This window comes from Saccoglossus kowalevskii, chromosome 6, assembly GCF_978046115.1.
Source record: "Saccoglossus kowalevskii chromosome 6, keSacKowa6.1, whole genome shotgun sequence".
Taxonomy (NCBI): Eukaryota; Metazoa; Hemichordata; class Enteropneusta; family Harrimaniidae; genus Saccoglossus; species Saccoglossus kowalevskii.
Window position 1 is genome coordinate 22,617,999 of NC_140646.1, and position 26,825 is coordinate 22,644,823.

At 38.0% G+C, this 26,825-nt stretch overlaps 1 protein-coding gene, 1 long non-coding RNA gene and 1 pseudogene across 2 annotated transcripts; 2 read left to right on the forward strand and 1 right to left on the reverse strand.

Annotated features, from left to right (window-relative positions):
* Positions 1 to 2,098: 2,098 nt before the first annotated feature.
* Positions 2,099 to 4,483, forward strand: LOC146742162 (uncharacterized). The gene is made up of 2 exons (XR_014929814.1): positions 2,099 to 2,144; positions 4,354 to 4,483. It is a non-coding gene; the product is annotated as an uncharacterized LOC146742162 (long non-coding RNA).
* Positions 4,484 to 13,548: 9,065 nt separating this feature from the next.
* LOC100377368 (solute carrier family 52, riboflavin transporter, member 3-B-like) lies at positions 13,549 to 18,866 on the forward strand. The gene is made up of 3 exons (XM_078007750.2): positions 13,549 to 13,755; positions 16,458 to 17,643; positions 18,131 to 18,866. The coding sequence occupies exons 2-3, from the start codon at positions 16,486 to 16,488 to the stop codon at positions 18,338 to 18,340; spliced, it is 1,368 nt and encodes a 455-aa protein (XP_077863876.2). The 5' UTR covers positions 13,549 to 13,755; positions 16,458 to 16,485; the 3' UTR covers positions 18,341 to 18,866.
* LOC100377221 (solute carrier family 52, riboflavin transporter, member 3-A pseudogene) lies at positions 18,745 to 25,379 on the reverse strand (annotated as a pseudogene).
* Between the last annotated feature and the right edge of the window lie 1,446 nt (positions 25,380 to 26,825).

Genomic DNA, 26,825 nt, shown 5'->3' on the forward strand with positions numbered 1-26,825 from the left:
ACGTCCTTGAGTTACAGCGTCCGTTACAGTGTCCAATGAGCGGTTCTCTAAGCAATAGACAGATAGCTAAAGTTCTAATCAAAGTCTATAAGCGTCTCCTCTTGTCGTCGCGTTAGTCCGGGTCGTTCTTTTTCTTCATCTTGTCTTTAATGTCGCTCAATTCTTAATTATTCAGTCCTATACGATACTCATCCTTCATAAGGGGTTCAGAAGTCTTCATCTCTTCAGCGTTGTACATCGGGGTCATTCGGGTAAAGTCGTTAGTCGTCAAGCGCAGTTTCTGAGTCGTCGAGCTGTTAGTTCGGTTCACAAGAAAGACACACCTTCGCCATTTCACTTTCCTTCACAGGATGTCAATGTGTGTTAAACACCTGCCCGGGATCATCCAAAACGTATCACGGGGTAAATTCTTTTCTCTCTGGGTTCTCCACACTTGCCAGGGGGGAAACTCGTCTCGTCTCTTTATCGCGTCCCCTTGAGGTACGGGATCTGGGAAGTCACTTATACTTTACAGTCAAATAAGACACACACAACGAAATACGTTTCAACTCTCGTCTTAGTCGATCTGTGGAGCACTCTATAAGACACAGCGCCCTGGGGAAAAGTCCCCAAGACTCTCACAAGGCTGAACCAAGACTCGCCCAAGACTGGACTGCCTCAAGGCTCTCCAGGACTGGACCACGACTCTGACTGCGTCTATCGTGCTGTGCTCCCCAAGACCAACTCAAACTCTCTTTATTCATTTTCACAACTCTAACCAATTACAAAGCAGTAAAAAGACTCTAGGGCGTAACCTTCAATCATAAAGCCAATCACACTAAGTACTGAATACGTCATATCTTTTGATTAATCGTTCACTACATTAATAACTATGGAAACCAACTGTCAAAATCGCGACGGTTATCTGGTAATTAGTTCCAAATCACTGAGCCAAGTTCCGTCCAAAACTTCAAATAGGCCTAAACGATGACAGACATAACGCAGCAATTCAGCTAATAATCAGCTAATTAAGTCGGTCAACAGATACGCGAAAACAAATTCATGACAGTATTAAGAGTTTGTTTTCAGGGGTGGGTGATACCAAGGTGGGAAATGGATGCACATATGGGGTTAATTCCTTGAATTGCAATATAGAGGGTTCAGGCTGAAACGCAATATATAGTGTTTTCATGTTTCGTCTGACATTTCTGTGGTATTCTGCTGCTGTAAGTAATGCACGATTTGTTCCGAAATTCAATATGTTGTGTGCATTCCAGGGTTATTAGTTTTTTGCTGAAAACACCCCGATTTTTTAGTGGCAGAGTCGAATAGTTTCACTCCCACTGGGAAATCTGCATTGTTGCTTGAATGAGAGCTAATTAAACACATTTTCCAGACCGGCGAAAGAGTATGCAACAGCCAATTTTAACAGCCTGTCACATGATTTTACTCTGAATGTCAACATGAAAAGAGGCTAGTCCATTTTACGCAGGAGTAATTGGGAGTAGAATATGTGAGGGATAGTATCAACAGAGATGTGTATAGTGAAAAGTAATATCTATCCTTCTTTTGCATCTCTGAGCATTTCTGTTTTAGTATATTGGTTTGAAAATGTTGAACTTGCATGATTTGCAATGTGTTTTTTTTTACTGGAACTCCCCTATTGATCGAATCCCGGGTTTGAACGAGAACGGCACACCACATGATTCGTTTGAATACAATGCTAATGGCAAACATGCCGTGCTACTGCGGTACTCCACTGACTGGACGCAATGATCCTGGGGCCCGCCGTAGGCGGCAGTATTTTCATTCGAGGTCAATTTTGGATCACCAGGTCATTCCTAAACGCGTAATTAGGACTGAGTCGAGAATCAATTTTGGGTGCCAGAAATCATCGTAAGACGTTTATTTGGGTATAATTTGCGCTGTCAAGACAAAGTTCAGGCTAATAAAATAAGATTGACGACGTTTTCCCATGAGAAAAAGTGAATTACTAGTATTTGTTGAAAAAGGCGGAGAAAAATTGATACGCAGAAATCGTGACGTTGACTCTACGCATGCAATGCAGTGTCATGGAAATTGTCTACAGTTCACGTACACGCATCTTTCGATGACGTAATTATTTTGCCAGCCAGCCCAGGACGCCGTACAGACATTGTACTAAGGTAAGAGCCTTTGCCCTTTTCCACAAATTTTAATATATTCTTAACAATTGCTTTACCTCTAAAAAATCTGCACACCATGCTATGATCATTCAGTGTTCTGTACTAAACGACTCATCGCTTAGTAAAGCCAATTTTCAGGATTTATTGGCACATGATGTCACGAATCAGAGAAACTAATGACCAAAAATAAATATTGCATCGTAGTATATAAATGATGACGGCGATTTACTAGGCCTATGGCCTGTGAACTCATATGATGTGTGTGCACGATGCGACTAGTAACAATTACTTAACCGACCGGTCCTTCACGGCCACAGTTGTCACGATGCATCTCAATAAAATAGCATCTAAAACCAATTAAGGCCGATATGTGTAAATACTTGTACATTAATAGTCTAGTCTATGCAACCAGCAATAATGACATGCAAGAATGGCATTGGCAAAATGATGACCTCGGATGTAGTCATGTCTAGGGGCATGGATATGATTTATAGTCTTTGCCCATTAATGTAATGTTATAGTGTATATGAAGTATGTGATCATGATTAATCTTTATGATCCATTTGTGACCACACCATTGATTATTCGGCATAGGCTATATATTATACACACTATAATATTGAGCAGAAAGTCATGCAAGAAATTGCATTTTATTTACCACATTGACATGGCTGGCTGTATTCATTCTTACTTTTTCATGATCATTGTTTGGCTCACTACAAGTTTCTTGTGATTTAGGCGGATTTTTGTCACATGCAAGAAACAGCAAGAGCTGCAATGTGTACATCAGGGGGCTTTTATCATGCTTGTGATGTTGCTATTGTAGGTAAATGGCCACAGCAGGAATGTACATAACTGTCATTTATTAGGCAGAAACTGATAGGGGCCAATTCCTTGTGCTCACTACATACACATGTACATCAGTGAAGATTTTTCTGTCGCCAGCTGCCATTTTTGAAATGGTGCCACCGAACAACAGTTCATGCCACTCACCTCAACGTTAAACAATGACATGTGTTGTCATTTGTTATTAATTTTATTTTTATGGAAATGAGTTACCTTTTTCTAAAATAAACAAAATTTGATAGTAATATCATCATGTAAAAAAAAATTGTTTAAAATGATTGTATTTGATATAGACTGAACATGTTGGGGAAAAAATAAATCTAAAATAATAAAATCCCTGCCTAACTACCCAATATTTTTTACTCTAATACTGGAAACACCAAATTTGTTTTTCATTGGCCTCATAATGGTTTGAGATCTTTTTAACATGATCCACATAAATAATGAGGGATGAAATGGGATTCTGTACAAACAGGTCCATGCATTTACATTCTATGTTTCTGGTTTGATGTTGACTCATTTACAGCCCTGTCATTGGTGATACAAAAAGTTTACTCCTTATAGCATGTGTGTGGGCTGTCTTATGCAAACCAACAATGCTGTTTTTGCACATGGTCAGTTCACTCCGGTTATATGTCAGACGACACATTACCATTGCCATGCGATAAATTCATTACTTTTAGCGGTTCTATCAGTCTGATGGAATTGATATCATCATTGATAAATCTATGAAGTACAATTACCTTCCATATAGTCTCTTTGCACCTACTTTATTTCTTATTCACTCTGAATGGACAGTTGGATGAACATACAATAGCCTAAAAGTTAGGGGGTATATTTGTACAACACCCTGTAACTTTGCATGATATGGGTCTATAATACTGTCTTGTAAACAGTTAACTACTGGTTTTGTACAGTTTATTGTTGCTGCACATATACTTATTGAAAACAACAAGATATAGTATTTTCGGCAATATGACTACTACCAAATTGGTTGGTGGTGATATTATCGTTTGGGTCTTCCGTCAACACTTATCTGCTTTTGCACCATGAGTCGTTCCATGCACATCATACCAGATTTAATCATGACACTCCGTTTACAACACTAATTTACCTCATTATAATGTAAATGTGCATAACCTGTGTTTTCATTGAGAGGATGCGTGAATGCACGGTAGTGCTTTCAGCATCCTCTCACTAGTTATTTACAATGTGCCTCAAGATTTAATTTATGGAAAGTCCAATCATTTCCAAAGCATTTCAACAATGTTCTTCCTATTGAACATTCCTCTACTCAACACCTTACTCAAATCATTCATTACAATATATAATCCTTACCACTTGTTTTTTTATTTTCTTCCAGGCGAGATAATTCAACCATCACCTGTATCTTGGTTCAACTTTTTATTTTATTCTTACTCGAATTTTTTTGTAAACTTGTTGTATATTGATGGTTAAGATAAAAAATAAAAACTTTATTTTTTCCTTGTTCATTACAGACGTTTATTCTATTCACACTATTTTTACATGGTTGTCTTCCAACTAGTCATGCTGAGTGATGTCTAATAGCAGCTGGCCAAATTACAATCAAGTGGTGGGTGGGTTACAGTCAAGTACAAATAAGCCATTCACTGCCAAAGAACAAATATAATCATTCTTTCCAATCAAGTACTTTAACCTCCCCCTCTTGATTCAAATGACATAACCAAAAGACTTAAGACATCACCTACTTCCTATAACACACAACACCATATTCACATAATTGTTCATACATGTATACATTGTCACAGCATAATCAATTACATAAATTTACCAATGGCTCCAGCAAATCATCTGCCCATATTAACTATAGCCTCTTTTGTAATCCCTCTAATACTTATATTTTGTGTTTCAATTACATAATGTTAGTCCAAAAATGTCAGCTTCTATTATTTGAACACAATCCTATTATCAAGATCACGTTTGTATTGTGCTGGTCCCACTAACTCTGGATGACTTACTAGTACTGCATGCTACAACTTCGCTTGTGATGTTGCTTGTTAGCCGTGGATTAAATGAATCTTGATTACCAGTCAAATGTTGCTCATTTGACGTTGGTAATCTTTATTTGGAACTAAGTAACCTCCTGGTACTTCGCACTATGATAAAAATCAGTCAACATACATCATGTTCTCTCAATCGTAGTATTCCATGTGATGTACACCTAATATGCCAAAAATGTATACTAGACAAAAATTTGTTTACAAAATAAAAATACTTCGGTTGTCAATGAAAACAAGCCGGTAAAAAACAAGCAATACTAAAACCGGGCACCTTATACGAGGTTCCCAAAATAACATGGCAGTCATTAGAAGTCACTTTATTTTATTGTTAGGACTAGGACGTATTCAGTCGTTAAATGTATTATTTCCAACCGTTTTGCGATAGTATTTTCTAGATTGGAGGCAGCATTTACATTTTATTCAAAGTTCAAAGCTGCGTTGGGATTACGTTGACAGTGGTAACAATGTCGGCGCCGGTGATCTCTTACCAGTGCGTGAATAAAAGACATGATCATTTAGACACTGCTATTACAAGACTGGTAGGAGGTAATACATTTGGGGCGAAAGTATTCAAAAAACAGATTTTGGCTGTTGCCATGGTAGCAGTAGGTCAGAATTGTTTTTCCAATTAGTGATGGTACCTGCCTGTCAAGTATGAACAGAATCAGCCATGCCAAAAAAAATCACAGAAGAGTTAAAAAGCCATTCCTGCTGAACAGTTACTCTAACTTCGGGGTCAACTTTCTTATTAATGAAAAAAGATATCAAAAATTCAAATAGTAAATTTTTGCCCACACTCAAGCCGAGTACAATGAGTTATGTCTGAGGTGTTGTATCACAGGGAGTTGGACAAACTTATGTATTTTAATAAATTATTGAATAATAAAATGTTATATAACTTTTCTTTTACCCCCTCCCCTTCCTGGTATCTATTTCAAGAAATCGCTATTTTGTAAACACATTTCCGTCTGCTATTTTTGTCGGGTTCAATATGATCCGAGTCGTTCACCAGCATTGTTGGCATGTTAGACGGATGTACATCACATAGAATACTAGGATTGGGAGAACTTAATGTTTGTTGACCACCTGGAAACTGGGTTTTATAAATCTTGAAGGGCTCTCGGAAGATTCACCCGCAGCCTGGACCCGCAGTAAAATCTCCGGTTAATATGCAGCCGCAACCATCAACATCGATATACTATGAGGTTTCTGCTGGCGACTTTGCGGCGTTACTCGGATCCAAATAAAGATTACCAACGCCAAATGAGCAACATTTAACCGGTAACCAAGACTCTGTCTATCCACGACCAGCAAGCAACATCACAAACGAAGTTGTAAGGTGCAGCTCACGAGTCCGATGTCAACGAAAGTCATTCCGTCAGTGGAGTACCGCAGTTGCACGGCATGTTTGCCAATGCACAGATCTGTGGAGGAACTTTTAACTTCAACATAAACCGTGTATCGTAGTCGCCCAGTTTAAGTTCTGGTTCTGTCGTGGTCCCAACTAAAGGGCGACAGTCGTCGTGTCGCGTCCTGTTCGATATGGGACTCATAGCGACGTATGTAACGCGTGTAAAATACATTGTTTATTTACATGAAATTCGAACACGCGCTGCGCTACGACCACCGCGCTTAAACATCCACGAGTTATTTATTCGGACAATGACTCAAATTAGACGTCTGATTATTTTATTTTCACACGTACAGCGACACGCGTTCTACATTGACAAGCGTTGCTAGGTCGCAGCACTGTTTTGGAGCATATTAATGGGCAATTGGGTTCCCCGACCTAAATTTCTATCCCGGTTTGTTGCACGTTCTTTTTTTAATATGGAATAATCAAATATGGGACCTATGTATAATAACAAAACCCCACACCCTCCCCGTGGCTTCACTCGTGAAAGTACGGCAGCAGTATACACCGCATCACTCGTGAAAATAACTTCCATACGCAATGAAAGCCACGGGGAGGGTATCTGTCATAATACTTCATTATCACTGAAAACATTTTTCCCATGATAAATAAATTCCAGTGAAAATGCCATTTCCCCTCATACTCTATTGAGACACAGCGCAGTGAAAATTAGATTCACATGTAATGCTTGAAAACATGCCAGCAAAAATAAATTAAGTGAAATTCTACGTGTCTTCATAATAGTTGGAAATGAACAAATTACACCCAACCCTACCACTCCATATACAATGTAAACTACACCCCAAAACATCCTTTCACCCACAGTTACTACCGTGTTTCACCAGTGTATTCTATTTGACGTCAGGAGAAATTGAAATAAACAAATTAATTATAATTTCCGCCTCTAGTTGAGCACTGATTAAATAAACTACCTCGTCTTTATGTCAACTTGCAGTTATTCGTTGCCTACATCAGTGACTTCAAAATATATGTTTCAATCCCAGGAATTTCACTCGCTGTTAATTGCATGGAAGTGCCAGTCTTTAATGAATTTCTATTGTCATGTCAATTTCTTGCGATTACTCGAACATTAAGCTGTAACCTAGGTGCTGTAACTAAATCCTTGTGTAAGCACCGGTTAGACAGGCTTGAACTATGCATCTGAAGCCAGCTGTGGGGTATATTCAATCCTGTAGATTTCTCATTGTTTGGTAACTATTTGCTGCAAATGCAACAAAAATCAATATAAAAAAATATTACCCACACAGCATTCTACAGGTTACTTGTTGTCTACAGTATTCAAATGAAACGTCACAGTCAGTACAAGAGAACTGGTGATGGTTGTAGAACCACAACTGCCTCAGCTCAAAAATTGTTATGTAATACAGTGGAATGTGAAGAGAAATGTATTGTAATGTTACCTCTGTGTAATTTACAATATATCTGCATTAACCTTCACTGCGAAGAAAAATATGGGAGTTGACTTAAATGACTGGTAAAAGCAAGGCTGGTCAAATTCTGCGAAATAGTAGTTAGAATTTCCAGATACGCAATCGACACATTGTGAGATATCAAAATATGGATGATAAACAGCAAGTGATATTCCAGAGATGTAGTTGGAATTGAAGCAAAGGAGTGACCTATTAATCCATGAAACATACTCACACATATTGGTACATATTGTCTTATTGTGTGTGGGCAAAGCTGTCATGCACACAATCGGAAAAATATGTTATTACTGTAAATAATTATGAACAATAAAACTGAAAATAAAAACTATGAACAATTAATAAGGAAAATATGTGATTTGCTATGCAGTTTCCAGAAAATTATTACAAGTCCCAGAAGTGCATACGAGTCGTCAAAATGTACAGTTTGGTGACAGAACCCAAATGAGAAGTCTGGAGTCACGGCGAATACTTCTAGCGAGTCACCCCACTAAAAACGTCATTACTGTGCCAATGACATTGAACTTTGCTCTTCCATAAAGCAGCAGTTTCCATCTTCAAATAATCAAAATAAACTTGATACCCTGGCGAAGCATGTCTATTGCTTCACAACGACTGTTCCAGGGGATTTTTGTCTTCCTAATTTCTCAAGATAAACGTCCCAGGGTTGTTTTGTGTACTAGAATTACATGTTTATTGGCAGCATTTCTTGTATTGCACAAAAAAAAGAAGAAGCAAATACTGTTACTGAAGCACAGAATTTGCATGAATTTTTCTCCCCGGCCATTCACGCAAACTGCAAACGAAGTCTTTTACCTCATCCATAGTTGTTGACACTTTGCAACCGCCTTGATGGATGTATTGTGACGTATTTCGACCCCGGATTCTGACCTTGCGTTTAAAACCAACCTTTATTTCACAGTCACTTTAGTTTTCACTTTTCCAAAATTAATTTAATGATCAAAAGACTTTCCACTCCCATCATGCAATCCCCCATAGTACTTCCGGAAACACAGAGGCGATCGCCAGCATATCTACAAATAACCTCGCTCTCAGGAGCTGAGGAATAAAGGAATAATGTAAACGGCACACTTAGTTCGAAGGAATACACTAAACGCCATACTCAGTCAAAATGAATACAGTAAACGCCATACTCAGTACAAATGAATACAATAAACGCCATACTCAGTACAAATGAATACAATAAACGCCATAATCAGTACAAATGAATACAGTAAACGCCATAATCAGTACAATGAATACAGTAAACGCCATACTCAGTACAAATGAACACAGTAAACGCCATACTCAGTACAAATGAACACAGTAAACGCCATACTCAGTCAAAATGAACACAGTAAACGCCATACTCAGTACAAATGAACACAGTAAACGCCATACTCAGTCAAAATGAACACAGTAAACGCCATACTCAGTACAAATGAATACAGTTAATGCCATAATCAGTACAAATGAAACAGTAAACGCCATAATCAGTACAAATGAATACAGTAAACGCCATACTCAGTACAAATGAATACAGTAAACGCCATACTCAGTCAAAATGAACACAGTAAACGCCATACTCAGTACAAATGAATACAGTTAACGCCATAATCAGTACAAATGAACACAGTAAACGCCATACTCAGTCAAAATGAACACAGTAAACGCCATACTCAGTCAAAATGAACACAGTAAACGCCATACTCAGTACAAATGAATACAGTTAACGCCATAATCAGTACAAATGAATACAGTAAACGCCATAATCAGTACAAATGAATACAGTAAACGCCATACTCAGTACAAATGAATACAGTAAACGCCATAATCAGTACAAATGAATACAGTAAACGCCATAAACAGTACAAATGAACACAGTAAACGCCATACTCAGTACAAATGAACACAGTGAACGCCATACTCAGTACAAATGAACACAGTAAACGCCATACTCAGTACAAATGAAACAGTAAACGCCATAATCAGCACAAATGAATACAGTAAACGCCATAATCAGTACAAATGAATACAGTAAACGCCATAATCAGTACAAATGAATACAATAAACGCCATACTCAGTACAAATGAATACAGTAAACGCCATAATCAGTACAAATGAACACAGTAAACGCCATAATCAGTACAAATGAACACAGTAAACGCCATAATCAGTACAAATGAACACAGTAAACGCCATACTCAGTACAAATGAACACAGTAAACGCCATACTCAGTCAAAATGAACACAGTAAACGCCATATTCAGTACAAATGAATACAGTAAACGCCATAATCAGTACAAATGAATACAGTAAACGCCATACTCAGTACAAATGAATACAATAAACGCCATACTCAGTACAAATGAATACAATAAACGCCATAATCAGTACAAATGAATACAGTAAACGCCATAATCAGTACAATGAATACAGTAAACGCCATACTCAGTACAAATGAACACAGTAAACGCCATACTCAGTCAAAATGAACACAGTAAACGCCATACTCAGTACAAATGAATACAGTTAATGCCATAATCAGTACAAATGAAACAGTAAACGCCATAATCAGTACAAATGAATACAGTAAACGCCATACTCAGTACAAATGAATACAGTAAACGCCATACTCAGTCAAAATGAACACAGTAAACGCCATACTCAGTACAAATGAATACAGTTAACGCCATAATCAGTACAAATGAACACAGTAAACGCCATACTCAGTCAAAATGAACACAGTAAACGCCATACTCAGTCAAAATGAACACAGTAAACGCCATACTCAGTACAAATGAATACAGTTAACGCCATAATCAGTACAAATGAAACAGTAAACGCCATAATCAGTACAAATGAATACAGTAAACGCCATACTCAGTACAAATGAATACAGTAAACGCCATAATCAGTACAAATGAATACAGTAAACGCCATAAACAGTACAAATGAACACAGTAAACGCCATACTCAGTACAAATGAACACAGTGAACGCCATACTCAGTACAAATGAACACAGTAAACGCCATACTCAGTACAAATGAACACAGTAAACGCCATATTCAGCACAAATGAATACAGTAAACGCCATAATCAGTACAAATGAATACAGTAAACGCCATAATCAGTACAAATGAATACAGTAAACGCCATACTCAGTACAAATGAATACAATAAACGCCATACTCAGTACAAATGAATACAATAAACGCCATAATCAGTACAAATGAATACAGTAAACGCCATAATCAGTACAATGAATACAGTAAACGCCATACTCAGTACAAATGAACACAGTAAACGCCATACTCAGTACAAATGAACACAGTAAACGCCATACTCAGTCAAAATGAACACAGTAAACGCCATACTCAGTACAAATGAACACAGTAAACGCCATACTCAGTCAAAATGAACACAGTAAACGCCATACTCAGTACAAATGAATACAGTAAACGCCATAATCAGTACAAATGAATACAGTAGACGCCATAATCAGTACAAATGAATACAGTAAACGCCATAATCAGTACAAATGAATACAGTAAACGCCATAATCAGTACAAATGAATCCAGTAAACGCCATACTCAGTACAAATGAATACAGTAAACGCCATAATCAGTACAAATGAATACAGTAAACGCCATACTCAGTACAAATGAATACAGTAAACGCCATAATCAGTACAAATGAATACAGTAAACGCCATAATCAGTACAAATGAATACAGTAAACGCCATACTCAGTACAAATGAATACAGTAAACGCCATAATCAGTACAAATGAATACAGTAAACGCCATAATCAGTACAAATGAATACAGTAAACGCCATAATCAGTACAAATGAATACAGTAAACGCCATACTCAGTACAAATGAATACAGTAAACGCCATAATCAGTACAAATGAATACAGTAAACGCCATACTCAGTACAAATGAATACAGTAAACGCCATACTCAGTACAAATGAATACAGTAAACGCCATAATCAGTACAAATGAATACAGTAAACGCCATACTCAGTACAAATGAACACAGTAAACGCCATACTCAGTACAAATGAATACAGTAAACGCCATAATCAGTACAAATGAATACAGTAAACGCCATAATCAGTACAAACTATGCGTGAACTGGTCGTGCCAGTTCGTGTCAATGTGGGCACTGATGCGCACACATTCGTGAACTGGTCGTGAACTATACGCGAACTGGTGGTGAACTATCAGGGGGAAAATCTTCTTTTAGGGGTTCTCCACACTTGCCAGGGGGGAAACTCGTCTCGTCTCTCTATCTCGTCCCCTTGAGGTACGAGATCGGGAAAGTCACTTTAACTTTACAGTCAAATAAGACACACACAACGAAATACGTTTCAGCTCTCGTCTTAGTCGATCTTTTGGAGCACTCTATAAGACACAGCGCCCTGGGGAAAAGTCCCCAAGACTCTCACAAGGCTGAACCAAGACTAGCCCAAGACTGGACTGCCTCAAGGCTCGCCCCTGGACTCTCTCGGACTGTGTCTGTCGTGGAGTATTCGCCGAGACCAACTCAAACTCTCTTTATTCATTTTCAAAACTCTAACCAATTACAAAACAGTAAAAGACTCTAGGACGTAACCTTCAATCATAAAGCCAATCACACTAAGTACTGAATACGTCATATCTTTTGATTAATCGTTCACTACATTAATAACTATGAATATAAACTGTCAAAATGGCGACGATTATCTCGTAATTAGTTCCAAATCACTGAGCCAAGTTCCGTCCAAAACTTCAAATAGACCTAAACGATGACGGACATAACACAGCAATTCGCTCGTAATCAACTAATTAAGTCGGTTAACAGATACGCAAAAACAAATTCATGACAGAACAGTGCGGGAGCCCCCCCCCCCCCCAGTTCGTGTCCCAAAGTGGCAAAGTGTTCCAAAGTCGTGCAAGTGTTAGCGATATACGATGAACTTAATGCATATTTGTGAAATTGACTTCATTCATTGATAATAAGCCAACACAGCAACCCGTGGTGACACGTGGACGCAGAATATAGAACATTTTAAGTGACTTCTACCTATATGTTTCACCTTCACCCCAACCTGAACAATAAGCTCAATTTTCAATTTGGCAACACCTTCTGTGTACGCTGTTTTCAGTTGGACGGGAGAAATATTTTGTTGGTCAGTTCCACGAGGTCGGCTTCTTTAAGTTACAGCAAATTCACAATATTTAAGAAATATCATACGCTATAAAGTGTGTCTTATTTCAGTGTCCTTCTCGTTACCTACCCTCTTGTTTACTTTACACTGTCTTGATATCGCATGACCCACCCGTACGGCAACGTATGAACACTTCCAGTAGCATTGGCATGGACGCCGCCAACGTGCGTTTACAAATAATTATACTATATTAAATGTACACAAAAAGCAATAAAAGACGTGCCCTTGAAACCATCTGACTAGAAAATTAAATAATTTAAGTAAAATCATATAACGATAAAAATGACAAAACTACACGTGAACAAAACTCCGGGATACAGCACCAATGGGAAACCTAATTGCATTTGAAAATATGCATAGATTTTCTGTTATAATCACTTATGAACGAAACCAGTGTGTGTATTCAGATGCGGGTCAGCATGATAAATAATCCGCCATCTTGACATACATTCGCTAACTGTGCTACACACTGCCGGTAGCGCCAGGCAAACCCTTAGTTCTCCACACCAACTAGTTATTATCATGGAGTAAGGTTGTGATTATATTGACAGTACAGATCTAAATTATTCGAAGAGAAATCCGGACACAACTACACCTGAAGACAGAGAGCCAGAGAGTCGATTGGAATTTTCACTGCAATAGTAAGTACACAGTTCTACGCCCGTTTATCCATGGCGATCATATGAACATATTAACATACACAACTGAAATATAAATAATATCGGTCTCAGGCGGCCATGTTTTCTCGTAATTCCGGGTCACAATTCACGCCTCTGATCCATAATTCAAGTTGAAAAAACAAGAAATGTGACGACCTGTTCGACTCAGATTTGAATGTTGCTAAATCGCGGACAACACAACACAATACAATACAATACACTCGATTTCGACACGCATTGACGATTGAAACCTATCTACATACAATGGTCTTTGCATGAATTTGAACCACACACGGTTCTATGGAAAAATTATTAACTCGATTTTAGTGAACATTTTCGGTATTTAGATCGACATTTTAATGAGATATAGGAATTCAGTCTTTAACCATTTATACAAAATAAAAACAAAAACGTCAGCGCCGATTAATTTAATAGCCAGGCCACAGTGCTTTCAATTAACCCCGTTGGTTCTAATTTGGTCAGATATTGTTCTAGGGTGCGGGTGGACAACAATACATGAAAGGGACATCGAGGTAGCGTTAATTGTACCATCATGATTGTACACAATGTGCCTGTACCGAATAGAGTTCTGTTGCATTTGAACAGAGTGTTACCATCTCATATGAACTACCTGATTCATACAGTGGCGTTGGTATAGGAAAGCGCACGAGTGTTTGACACACAAGTGTATTATTTGAATCACAGTCCCTGTGATAGAGGGACTGTGTTTGAATTTAGCATTGTTAACTGTAAGCATGGGGGTAGCTGGTACAGGTTACAGGAAAGAAAAACAGCATTTTACGTTTTTACAGGAAGTAAAATGAAAATTCCATTTACAGTAAAACATTGGTTTTTACACTTTACAAATAAAGCAAATTCCTAATTACATTTTACATTTTTGATAATTTAAGTTTAAGAATTAAAATTGAAAATTACACACGAATTATGACATTTAATTTGAAAAGTGCTTTTTATACGCTTACAAAAAATAATATGTTTGTTCAAATTATGGACGAATAAAATACAGCTTGCCCATGTCTACGAATTTACGTTTTTTATTTATTTAAATTGCATTATTACGGAAATAATAACAATTGATTACAGCTTACGAAAATACCCCTTGCCGACCCTCTACTATGATTATACCAATATTATGACTGTATGTCGCATTTTGTGAATTATGTTTGGAACTGAATTCATTAAAAGTAGTTCTACTAGGCGACATGAGCGGTCAAAACATATGTGTTAAAATAGACAAATAAACCTAATTAGAATCCTACTATTAACTATTATCGACTTTGTTAGGTAATGAACTACTCGAGTTAAAATTGTACCCGTGGCTTCAGATCGCCACTGTGTCACGGACAAAAACAAAAACAGCGAAACGACTGCACAGTGTAGGATTGTTTCCCCCGATAAGCACTGCGTGATGTTTACTATCGTGCACATTTTTGCATTTAAATTTTAAAACACCGTCCGAATCGCGCGGTTTTGCGAGCTCAATGTAAACATTCTGTATCAATGTAAACAACATGAAATCGGTTGAAGTGATCATAGTCAAGATAAATAGTTCCACCAACTGTAGTTTTTGTTCAGTACTAGGCCAGGTACCGAAAACAATCTTAGCAAGTGGGAACGGTGGAAAGACCGCCAAAATATGCATTGGCGATTCATTCGCGATCGGCAACACAAGGTTACGTTTTGTTTATGACCAGTTGTCACATGTTACGCCAACTCTGATTGGGCACATGTTTTAGAGGCGCATCCAATCAGATCTATGCAATTTACCGAGGTAAAATACACGACTTCTCAGTGCAATTCCGCACGGGTTCGTGGGCGAGCATGTTTACATTGAGCTCCCGAAAGCGCGCGATTCGGACGATGGTATTTCACCTGCATTTCTACAATTTGGTTTGCACTGATTCTGCATGGAAAGTAACGGGAAAACACACATAATATTCTTACTTTACATTCACTGTATACAATTCTGACTACGCCAAGTGGAATAGTTCAATAACGAAGAATACGCTGAATTTCTTATTTGTTTTTTTGTAGGCTTTGTGTCGATTTAATATCGATTCTCCCGCATGTTATCTCGTTATTACTGGGATATCAGGAAATGTTATAAAATTCAGCGTAACCCCCCGGGGGTCCGACTTGTGGAAATACCTGGAACCCATGTCTGTGAAAGGGGTTTTCAAAATGACCCTAAACACGTTTTAAAAGGTCAAAATTTCGTAACCTTTTCACTGTTAGAAAGCTAAAAGATCACGCACCTTGAACTTGTGCCTGATCTCGCGATATTTGAGCTTTCTAGTAACCCTTCAGTCTAAGCACGGGTTGGTCATCTGCCGTGATCGCCCGTGATCGAGGGTCGTTAACCAGGGGTCCGGACGTTTTTGCGATCATTGAATTCCTTAAATCAATAAAAAAAAAACGATAACCACATTTAAAAAATAACCACCCTTATCGCGTTGGCAGTACTGGAAAAGACACCCTTTTTGTCTATTTTGACTGGAATGGTAACCCTAAACGCGTAACGCGCGTTAACGTGCTTCTCTTAAAAAAACACCCTTTTAAAGCGTTTTCTTTCACAGACATGCGTACCAGATCATTCTTTAAGTCAGACCCCGGGAGTAATCCCTCCCATAGTAATTATTCACAGATTATATGTTTTTTTCCAGGTAACTACTAGCATTAACAGACAGAACAATGGGAAGGGATTGGTCAACGATTCTGGCAAAATGTCTCGTTGGTATGTTTGCCGTCTCCGCCTGGATTGACATAAGTGGTGTCTTTGTCGAACTGCCGCTGATGGTGGATGTGTTACCTGAAGGATGGCGTCTGCCCTCTATCATCACATTCATCAACCAAATAGCCAACATCGCGACGCTTGCGTTTTTCTTGTTCACTCGATATAGTAAAAGACACGTGGAGATACCCGTCAATTTTATCATAATATTCACCGGCATTGCATCGCTGACATGCATGATATTTTTCTGGGACCACACAACAACTATACACGGGAGGGAGCACAGCGTGTTTTTTCTGTTGTTGATTGGCTTATTATCGATAGTAGATTGTACCTCGACATTATCATTTCTCGCTTTTATCTCACTTTACCCGGAGACGTTCGTCGCCCCGTACTTTGCCGGTGATGGATTAAGTGGACTGTTGCCAGGAGTAGCTGCTCTCATACAGGGCGTAGGTGGCGATATTCAATGCACTAATATATCGCTGTTTAACAACACTATAATGGACAACTCAACAGGTTACGACATATCACATTCGACCACGCTACCGCTTTTCCCAGTGGAAACATTTCTAGGTTTTCTTATATGCATGATGTGTTGTAGCCTTGTAGCGTATACATTACTCAACACTTTGCCATCGCTACTGAGACTACGGGTGCGTAACCCCAAATACTCAATAGTGGAGGACACGAAGGATTTGATAGTTAATACAATCACGGACTCGGAATCTTGCAGTGAAACGGACAACAGCGAATCTGCTGAAACGCCGCCAGTGGCAACACGGCGACTAGACCCGGGAGCCATTTGCCAACCATCAGTTGTGTATTGGTGCTTCCTGCAATTCTGGACATCGTTGTGTCAATATGGTATCCTGTTGTCCGTGGTTTCATACTCGGCTCTCCCGTACGGCAGTTACGTTTTCCATTTAACGTTAACACTGCCTCAAATTACTATCCCGTTTACGTGTCTATTGGCAAGTTATCACCCATGCTCTCGGGTGTCCGTCACTGGAGGGCTCACCTTACTAGGAACATTTGGGATGTCGTATGTGATGTGGTTGGCACTTCAGAGCCCTACACCATTCTTATGTGGCAGTGTATGGGGCGGTTTCATCGAGGTGAGTCACAGTCACTTGGGGGCTGAAAATCAATAAATACTAATTTTTTGAAAAAAAAAATCATCCGCTATACGTATATAAATAAACAAGTTGTGAAACATGACACCTAGTAAATCGACACCCTGTCGGTTTCAAATTTCAATTCCTTACCTTAAAATGCGAAACAAATTTTTTAGAGGGGATCAGGTGTTACGTTAATAACCATTGTTCATAATCGCTAACTTGGTTTTATTTAAAACTGTGAGGTGAGTATAAGTAGTGTTCTCATCGAGAGAGAAAAGAGTGTAAGTTTTACGAGGCGTCCCAAATGAGGGCATATGCATTACGAAACTACGAGTTGCAACGCCGTGCCAGTTAGACGATTTATAACAAATTATTAATCAAACTAACAAAAACAAACTAGCATAACTTTGTATAACAAAGGAGGCCAAATAGTTAACAAATATGGCTAAGCCTTTAATTCTATCTTTATTTCTTTTGCACACAGATAACCGTCGTCGTCATTATCTATATCTCGTTCACTTATGTCAGAGTAATGGCGGCGTACTACACCCACCTGAGAGGGCGCAATCACCTAGTGCTGAACAGTTTCATGATACAGATTGGTTCGATGATCGGTACATTCATCATTTTTCCAATCATCAACTATACCGGGTTATTTGTTGAAAGCGACCCGTGCGGTTCTTTGTGTTATTAATGTCAACCTGGTGCAACCTACATTCGAATTTAAGAAAAGTTTCATGTGTGATCGGCTGATCAAATAAATGTCGGAACTTATCGCCATTTTTTCTATAACTTTACTACTGAATTTGTTATAATACGATGTATTTTTCCCTTTATTGAGGAGATTTTATGTACTAATCACACCATACCTCTCTCGGTGGGGGTGATTTTCTTTTCTGTAATTTGATGGGTTTCGACAACAACATTTACAATGAGAGGGACGTTTCCTGTCACGACATTTACTATTTATTTATATTTACATACAACAATGTATGCAGTAAATGCATGCATATCTCTGCTTGGATTGTCGATAAAATTGTCTGAAATGACAATTCCCACGGCACAGTATTTTCTCAGTGAACCAAAGTAATGAGTACAGTATCAATATCTTCCTTGGTAGAAGTTGTTGCTTCAATCCACGTGGTTGCGACTGGCACAAACTCACACTTCTTATTTACATGAAATATAAATAAAGAGATCATAGTGTTAACAAAAGTGAATTTCTTGTTATTAATCACACTTATACCTAAAATCTGCCAAATGTTTCTCGAATCATAATGCTTTGTTGCAGAATGTCATATACAGAATTAGTTTTTGAGTCCATCTAGATGGTTAAAACTAGGACCAAGAAAAGATTTTGTTCTCTTAAATTGTCTTATCGCTAAATTGTACTAAAATGAAACTGCCAATGCAGCAACCGAAAGTCGGTCATTGGTTAATTTGTTACAGAGTTGAAATTAAGCATGAATATTCATAAGTTCATTACTATATGATCCTTGGGTATAACGTTCATCTGCCACAATTTCATTGTACGAGAAACAGAGATAAATAACTACGAATTCCGAAAGGCTTACCAGATAAATGTACTAGAATGTTTGTAGTGTTTATCATTTGAAAATAGTTCCATTTCCCAGTAGGGAGTTTATGCAGGATTCTGGAAAAAGTGGGATACTTTACCCAGAATATATATATATCCATAGATGACACATCGACATACTATACTATTATATATTCATAGTAGTTACTACAAGAGCAAGATCTATGTAACTTAGTTTGGATGCAGTGAACACAGAGTATTTCATAAATCGCATTGAAATATAGGTTTTTAACAATTCTTTTTAATTGGTATATTTTTACTTCTTTTTCTTTAATTTATCTGCATCTATTTGCCGTTTTCTGACATATGGTACAGAAAGAAAATGAATAAAATGAATGTTGATATCAATTAGAAATATCTACATTATATTCTAGTTCCAGCATGTGTCGCCACAGGGGTCGTTTGGTGTAAACAAGTACAACACATTGACCAATGGAAATATGACGATAGAACCAGCCAACGACCCAACCTGCATCGCGGCGCCGCACCACATCAAGGCTTTGCGTCCGTTGTCACGACAGATTACTCCAATCATAACTTTCACGTAAGTAAGAAGCCCGATCATGAAGATCCACGCTAGTACCTATATGGGGACAAACAAATCAAAGTTCAAAGACGTGATAAACTACGAGTATACACGGTTGAAATTCACTAGTTTGTGTGTGTATGAGGTGAACTATTGGGAAGAAGTACGTGAATTCCAATGTTCCACATAGTCGGGTAAAACTCCCAGAAACACCTCACCCATCGTTTCGTTGTGTTTGAAAAAATAAAGTATGCCTAAAATTGACAAATGAAGCCGACAGATAATTCAATTGAGTATTGTATGTGTCTCGCCAAAGACAGTCCTCAGTATCGCGTTTTAGTACCGACATGCAAGTCACATGATAAGCCAATGTCTTTCCCTCTTTTTCCATGCAATGTGATGTCAGCTGTGAGACCGGAGTGTGTAGGTTTGTTTATTGGCGTTGTAATTTGCAAATGTCTGGGCAAATGTCTATTATACACTAAATGGATATTTTTTTCCGATATATATCTTCATTTTTGTTTTCGTTCATTTTGTTGTTGGTTAACGTGTGTTTTCGGATAAGTGTTTGTATTAAACACATTCGTGGTTCTAGAATGCAAATTAGAACACTATTTTCATATCCATGTAAACAGAAAAAAGTAGAAAGCTGTTCCTTAACATAATTGTTACAATTTTAAATACAGATCGACAGCTTTCATTCAAATATTCAATGGTGCTTGTCTCAAGAGCTCAACATACATAATGAAACACTTTGATAAATTTGAACTAACGAAGATGTCACAATACCTTTTTTGAAATGGTTAATTTGAATTCTAACAGCCATTTTGATTTTAATTATACAATGTTACATTGATAACGTCCCCAGATTTCTACTCACCACTGTAGACTGCTGAACGCTATAAATGATTGTCGTTTATAGTAATTTAATTGATGATCTGTAATGTAAGACTTACCACAAGAATCTCTCCCCATATACTACCACACAGCACGGGATACGGACTCTCCAGTGCCGTCCACATGATGTAGGCACCGATACAGCTGCCCAGAAAAGATATAAATCCAATCACAGTATTGTTTTTTATTGGTAAAAAATGAACAAATAAACAGGCGGTTGGGTTAGCCATCAGTCCTAACTTGACGGCTAGATGGTAGGCGACGTTGCCGTACGGTAATGTAGAGTAAGTCTGGATCGAATTCATGACGGTGTTCATGTAGACTGGGGGCCAATAACCGAAACCATCCCCCCGCTTAGGGATTTTTGCACATCATGTTTTTTAGTTAGATGGAACCCTCAGCAAATGAAATCTGCCTGTTTGCCATAATATTAATGGTGGGTGTGGGCGCCAGATTGTATCCATGGCAACGCAGTGATGAAATATGAGAATTTTAGAAAATGTCATATCTCTAAAACTAAGCAACAAAAAAACACAAACTTAGTGTCTAGGTATATAGTTCTGGTGAGGCCCGATTGATTGTAACCATGACCTTGGTCATACAAGGTCAAGGTCACAAAGAACAATAGAAAAAAAACAGGATTTTGGTCTAAAATTTGAGATTTTGTCCCAAAATTCATTTCCTTTCTTGAACTATTTCGTTATTATTCAAGAAAATATTACAAATGCTTGATTATTCAACATTGTAGTTATTATACTTCATTATTAAGGTGAAAAACATAGCATGTGTCAAACATACAGTTTTGCTATACTTCTACTATTATACTTTTCCTTTGTAATCTCTATAATAGCACTTTTCATTTATCTTAACAATCATATAGGGATGAGTATTAACACTTTTAAAGTTTTCTTCCTTTATTATCAGTGGATTATCACTGAAATGTTATCCTTTTTTCGAGTAAATATATACACATTTACATATTGTCAGAAAAGTCATATGTAATCATCGCCATCATCACTTCCTCCATCAACAACATATTCATCATCGTCATCAAATGTATCATCTTGTATGTTGTAGTAATCATTTCCAGTATCCTCTTCTTCATCACCATGCTTATAGAATCACAGCCAGTGAATGCGTGAAATGAAAGCAATGTATTGCATAGCTCATTGCCAATTGCCTGGACTGCTGAGCTGATGTTGATCAACCTTTGCTTGTCTGCAACACCAGTGTCCACGATTAGTGGTATTCTGATATTCTGTGAAAACTTCATCAGCAAGAGAAAAACATTTGTATCAGGAGATCGGACTATGATGGCACTTGAATCTATGCAGTGTATTGCAATATGACAGCAGTAGAGAATGATTCCGGTGTTGGCTTTCTCCTGAAAAATAATATCGAGGCATTGTCTAGAATCAATAGCATATCAAATGTAAATTGGTAAAATAGGTGTAGTAGTGGCCTACTTGACTATATGTGCTAAAATAATGTGTATTTAATGTGTACTTTCTAATTTTGGGAATGTGGATGTAATGTGTCATGGCGTTCCCTCTCTATATTCTTGATACTCTGAGTCTGGTATGTATCTCTGATAAAGTCAACACAGGTAATATTTGAGAGCTTCGCAAATATACGCCGAGCCAACTCTTCAAAGGTTTGTGGGATTTGTGTTAGTGATTGGAACATTGCATTTCCATCAATAATATGAACCACAGGATCTGGCCTGCTTGTCACAGTATGTCCCTCTTCCAGTTTGCACTGGGTATGCCATCACATTTTCCATGCATAGATCATGATTCATTGCAAGTAGTATGAGCTGCCCAAATACATTTCTGCCACCAGTTCCTTTGTCTTCTTTGTTGAACTTGTTACAAACTGTTTCACTGCCATCGATGCAAACTACTTCAACTTCAGTCTCTTGATTGGTGCATTAAAAGTCTTCTGCACTAGTCTCTTTTATATGAATCTCTTGTATGCGTTGGTGCCATGTATGTCAACTGCAAGTAAATCAATGGATATTTCGTCTGAAACTGGTGTCCCTGATTATATGCAATACAGATTGTGCACATCAGGTATCATGAAGGAATTGATAAAATTTTGAAATGCAGTGATCTTCTTCTGCACTGCAGATTCTCCAGGGTGTGTGTGTGAAAGTTTAAGGAGTACATTCAAGTACAGTGATGTATAAATTGCATAGTTTGGATTTTCTTGACTAAAGAAGAGAGGGAACTATTCATTCAGACAGGCCATATGAAAGGTGATGTCATTGACGTTCAGCCCTAAGGAAACTCATAAGGAGCCATGCCTTATCCATCTACCCTATCCATAACTGTGGTGCTTTGCCTTTTTTTCCAGCACGCAACTTGTCCTTGTACTCATCATACTTCTGTATCCATTCTTTCCATATTGGGTTTTCCACAAGTTCTCTGAGTTTGGCTTGTTTGCTAAGTTGGACATTAACTTCATATCTACTTCGTCAATGACTTCACCTACATCGTCATGGAATAAAGTCAACAACAGTCGACCTAGAGCGTCCAATGATGTTCTGATAACAAGCCTGGCCCTATTGTAATGTTACCCATTCATGACTTTGTCTATCGACCCACTTGCACATACTGTGAATTCAACCACAACTTCCTCCAATCCACTACCTTTCATATATTTCCCCAATGCATCTATATATGCACACGCCATGTGGAATGCCCCATGTTAAATGATGACATTCTTGAGTCGATCTGGATACGTCCATACAATTCCATATGCAGCAGCTAGATCGAATGTAACAATCGTGTAGGGCTGACTAACAGCAGCAGATGCCTCCTGGGAAATCGTTAGCACATTCATCACAGTCATGTTTTCAGTGATTGGGGCATTTACTGGAGGCATGTATTCTACTATTGATTCTCATTCTTCTCTTCTCTCTCCAGTAAGAGAAATCCAACCTCATATCATGTCAGATACTTTGACGTCTGAAATATATTCTCTTGTTTGTTGAGGCTCAGTAATCTGAACACTAAGGCTGGGTTCAACATGTTTTTTTGACAAAAAAATTGCTCTATTATTTTAACTTCATCTGTCACTGATCGCATCTTTGCCCTGGCCATGACAGGTAATTCATAATTGTCATCATTTGATTGGTCATTGACTGTCTCGTGAATCACTAGATGTTGTCTCTTCATTGACATCAAAATTGTCCCAACAGAGGTGCAGCACTTCATTACCTTGTGTTTTGGAATGGACTATCATGTGGAATTGGACTATCATGGGATTTTATAACCATGTGGATAGCAGTCAGGATTTCTAGTATAACTGATTATGACACACAGTGCCCAAATCTGTTCACCAACTTCACGATGTCTGCTCTTCCTGTCAAATGCCATAATGACATTCCAAGGAGTATATGCTTAGGTGTCATCCATCTAAAATGTTGGAAAATTAATTCTGGCCTCAAATTCCAAGCATATTTTTTTTTCAAAATGTCTTTTGTTTACACAATGACCCTGACCTTGAATGACCAAGGTCATGGTCATGGTCATCAACTGGGCTTTATCAAAATTATATACATAGACATTTATTTTGAGTTTGTATGTTGTTTACTTACAGAGATATGTCATTTTCTTCATTTCCCTTATTTTATAAATACGTTGCCATGGCAACAGCCGTGGCTCTCACACCCACCACCAATTTTATGGTAAACAACCTGATTAAGATAGCTGAGGGTCCTGGCTAACGAAAAATTATGGTCAATGAAAATCCCTAAGGGAGGGGAGGGGGGTCTACAGTAGCCCATAGACTAATGAGGGCGTTGACCCACGCCTCCAACAGCAGCATGTACACCCAGCTACAGGTATTCATGGAACTATTTGCTTTGGATTTACCGGTAGCAGGTATCTCGAAATCTGATTCAATGGTCTTTGTTGATCGATCATAATAATGGATATCATCCATCACCACTTGGTCCCCATTATCAGCACATTTTCGGTAGATTAGTCGAAGGTTCTTATCGATGCCGGCTCTCTTTACTTGTTCACGTTTACACACCGGAAGGTAGTTCAGCATAGTGAACGCCACGAAGCTACACGAGAGCATCGCAGCAAGGAAAAAGAAGTAGGTGCCGATGGAGAAACGTGGCGGCGGTTTGTAATAGGACAGCTCGTAAGTGGTAATGTTTGAAGTCTCGTTTAAAACTGACGAATTTCTGCACTCTGGATTCCCTCCTCCTCCTTGCATCAACCCGACTAGTGCTGGCACGAACGCGCTGAGTCCTTCGCCGATAAAATAAGGTGTCATGTATTTTATGGGAAACACGTGCATGAAGGCCAGGAACGAAACAGACGACGTGCAGTCAACTAAAGCCAGTAAGAAGGAGAGAGTGAGTAGTGCAGTACTGTGCTCGACACCGTTGACGTAAGAAGTGTGATCCCAGAAGAAAGCAAGCAGTAAACACGATATGGCGCCAATACCGATGATGATGTAATTAGTGGGTACTTCAAGGTGATACTTGGTGAACTTGCTAAGCACTACGAATATTAACGGTCCAATGTTAGCAACTTGACTTATGATGACGACATAGGACGCTAAATTCCATCCCTCGGGTAGAAAGTGGACCATTAGTGGTAATTGGACCCACAGTCCATAGACGTCGATCCATGAAGACATTCCTAGTAAACAAACCAATGTTCCGATGATAACTGACACTGTTTTCTGCCCCATCTTGTGTTTGATGAGTGGATATATCTGTCGAAGAAACACAAAAATAATGCAAGTATATTATATCAATAAAATACCATAGAACGTTTGTAGGTACAACGTCGCTATACTAGAGCTCGAGCCTCTACTTGACATAATGTACATATCTTCAGTCATTTTAACTTTGATAACTCAGTATTACGTACCAGGAAAGTATATATGTTAGTTCTACGGTTATAAAACAATAACAATGCAAATTCATGAAGTTCAGATTACAGAAAAAGGAAGTTCTCATTGTTTTTTATTTTACGAGAATAATGTCTCAGAATGTGCTAGCGTTCAATTTGATTGTCATGTCAGGATTAGCATACCATTATGACACCAAAAAAGTTCGTTTTGAATATAATAGTAAATCTTTGAATTGGACATTGAATACAATGGCGTTTTGAGTGCTTAACCCGAGGTAAGCGTTCGTACACACTTGTTAGTTCGTACTAAGAGTCTGGACCAGGTCTTCTTAAAACGGGTCAGATTTAGCTTAGTTTTCTCAGCACGGGCTAAAGTTATTTGCCTCTTAGCTAGTGTTGTGATAATTACAATATACCATAACATTGTAAGTTCTATTAGACGCATCTCCATCTCTTCGTCCCAGGTTTTGTCTTGTTCATATTTTATTTGGTATTCGATATTATAATAATTAGTTTGTGCTTTTAGCCAAGTTCAATTGTTGGTGTTCATGTGGCTACAATTTTTATCTGATCATCTCCAAATTTAGGAATCGTATGAACCTCTTAAAAAATGTTGTGCAAGTTAAATTTTGGTGTAGCTAGCAAGAGCAACTTTTAAGAAATAGGGTAAAAATTTAGCTGAAATAAAACATTTTTAGACGTGGAAATAAGTGTAAAAATTACTAACTACAATATTATTTGGAAACTTATACACAATTCAAGCCTTATTAAGTTACTTTTATTTTTGCTTGGAGATTGCTGTTACAGTACTGTTGTTTTTAGGAACTTTTATATAAGTCTTGTTATACTATTCTATGAGAGACATTGAGATTAATATAATACATTTGACGAACATGAATATTAATTAATTTGTTATGTGATTATGATGACTTCATTGCTCTTTTCTATTTTTGTTAAGGATTGCTCCCACTTAAACTTTAGCCAGTATTTTTCCCGCAAAATTTAAAAATAAATTATTGCGACTTTTATACGGATTTTTGCCATACAAAGTAAAAGATATCGCATCGTTTGTATACATACATCCATTCATTTGTTAATCTAGCTTACAGCGTTGTCATAGTTACTCTTACGTATGTTATTTTATTTCCATGTGTTTTGACAAATTAGAATTGCAAACAAACGGTCATTTTATAAGACGATGTCATAAAATCCTTAAGTTCACTATTATTAAGAACGTATAGCCAATGTATCTCTGGATTCAGGACGTTATTTATATTCGGTT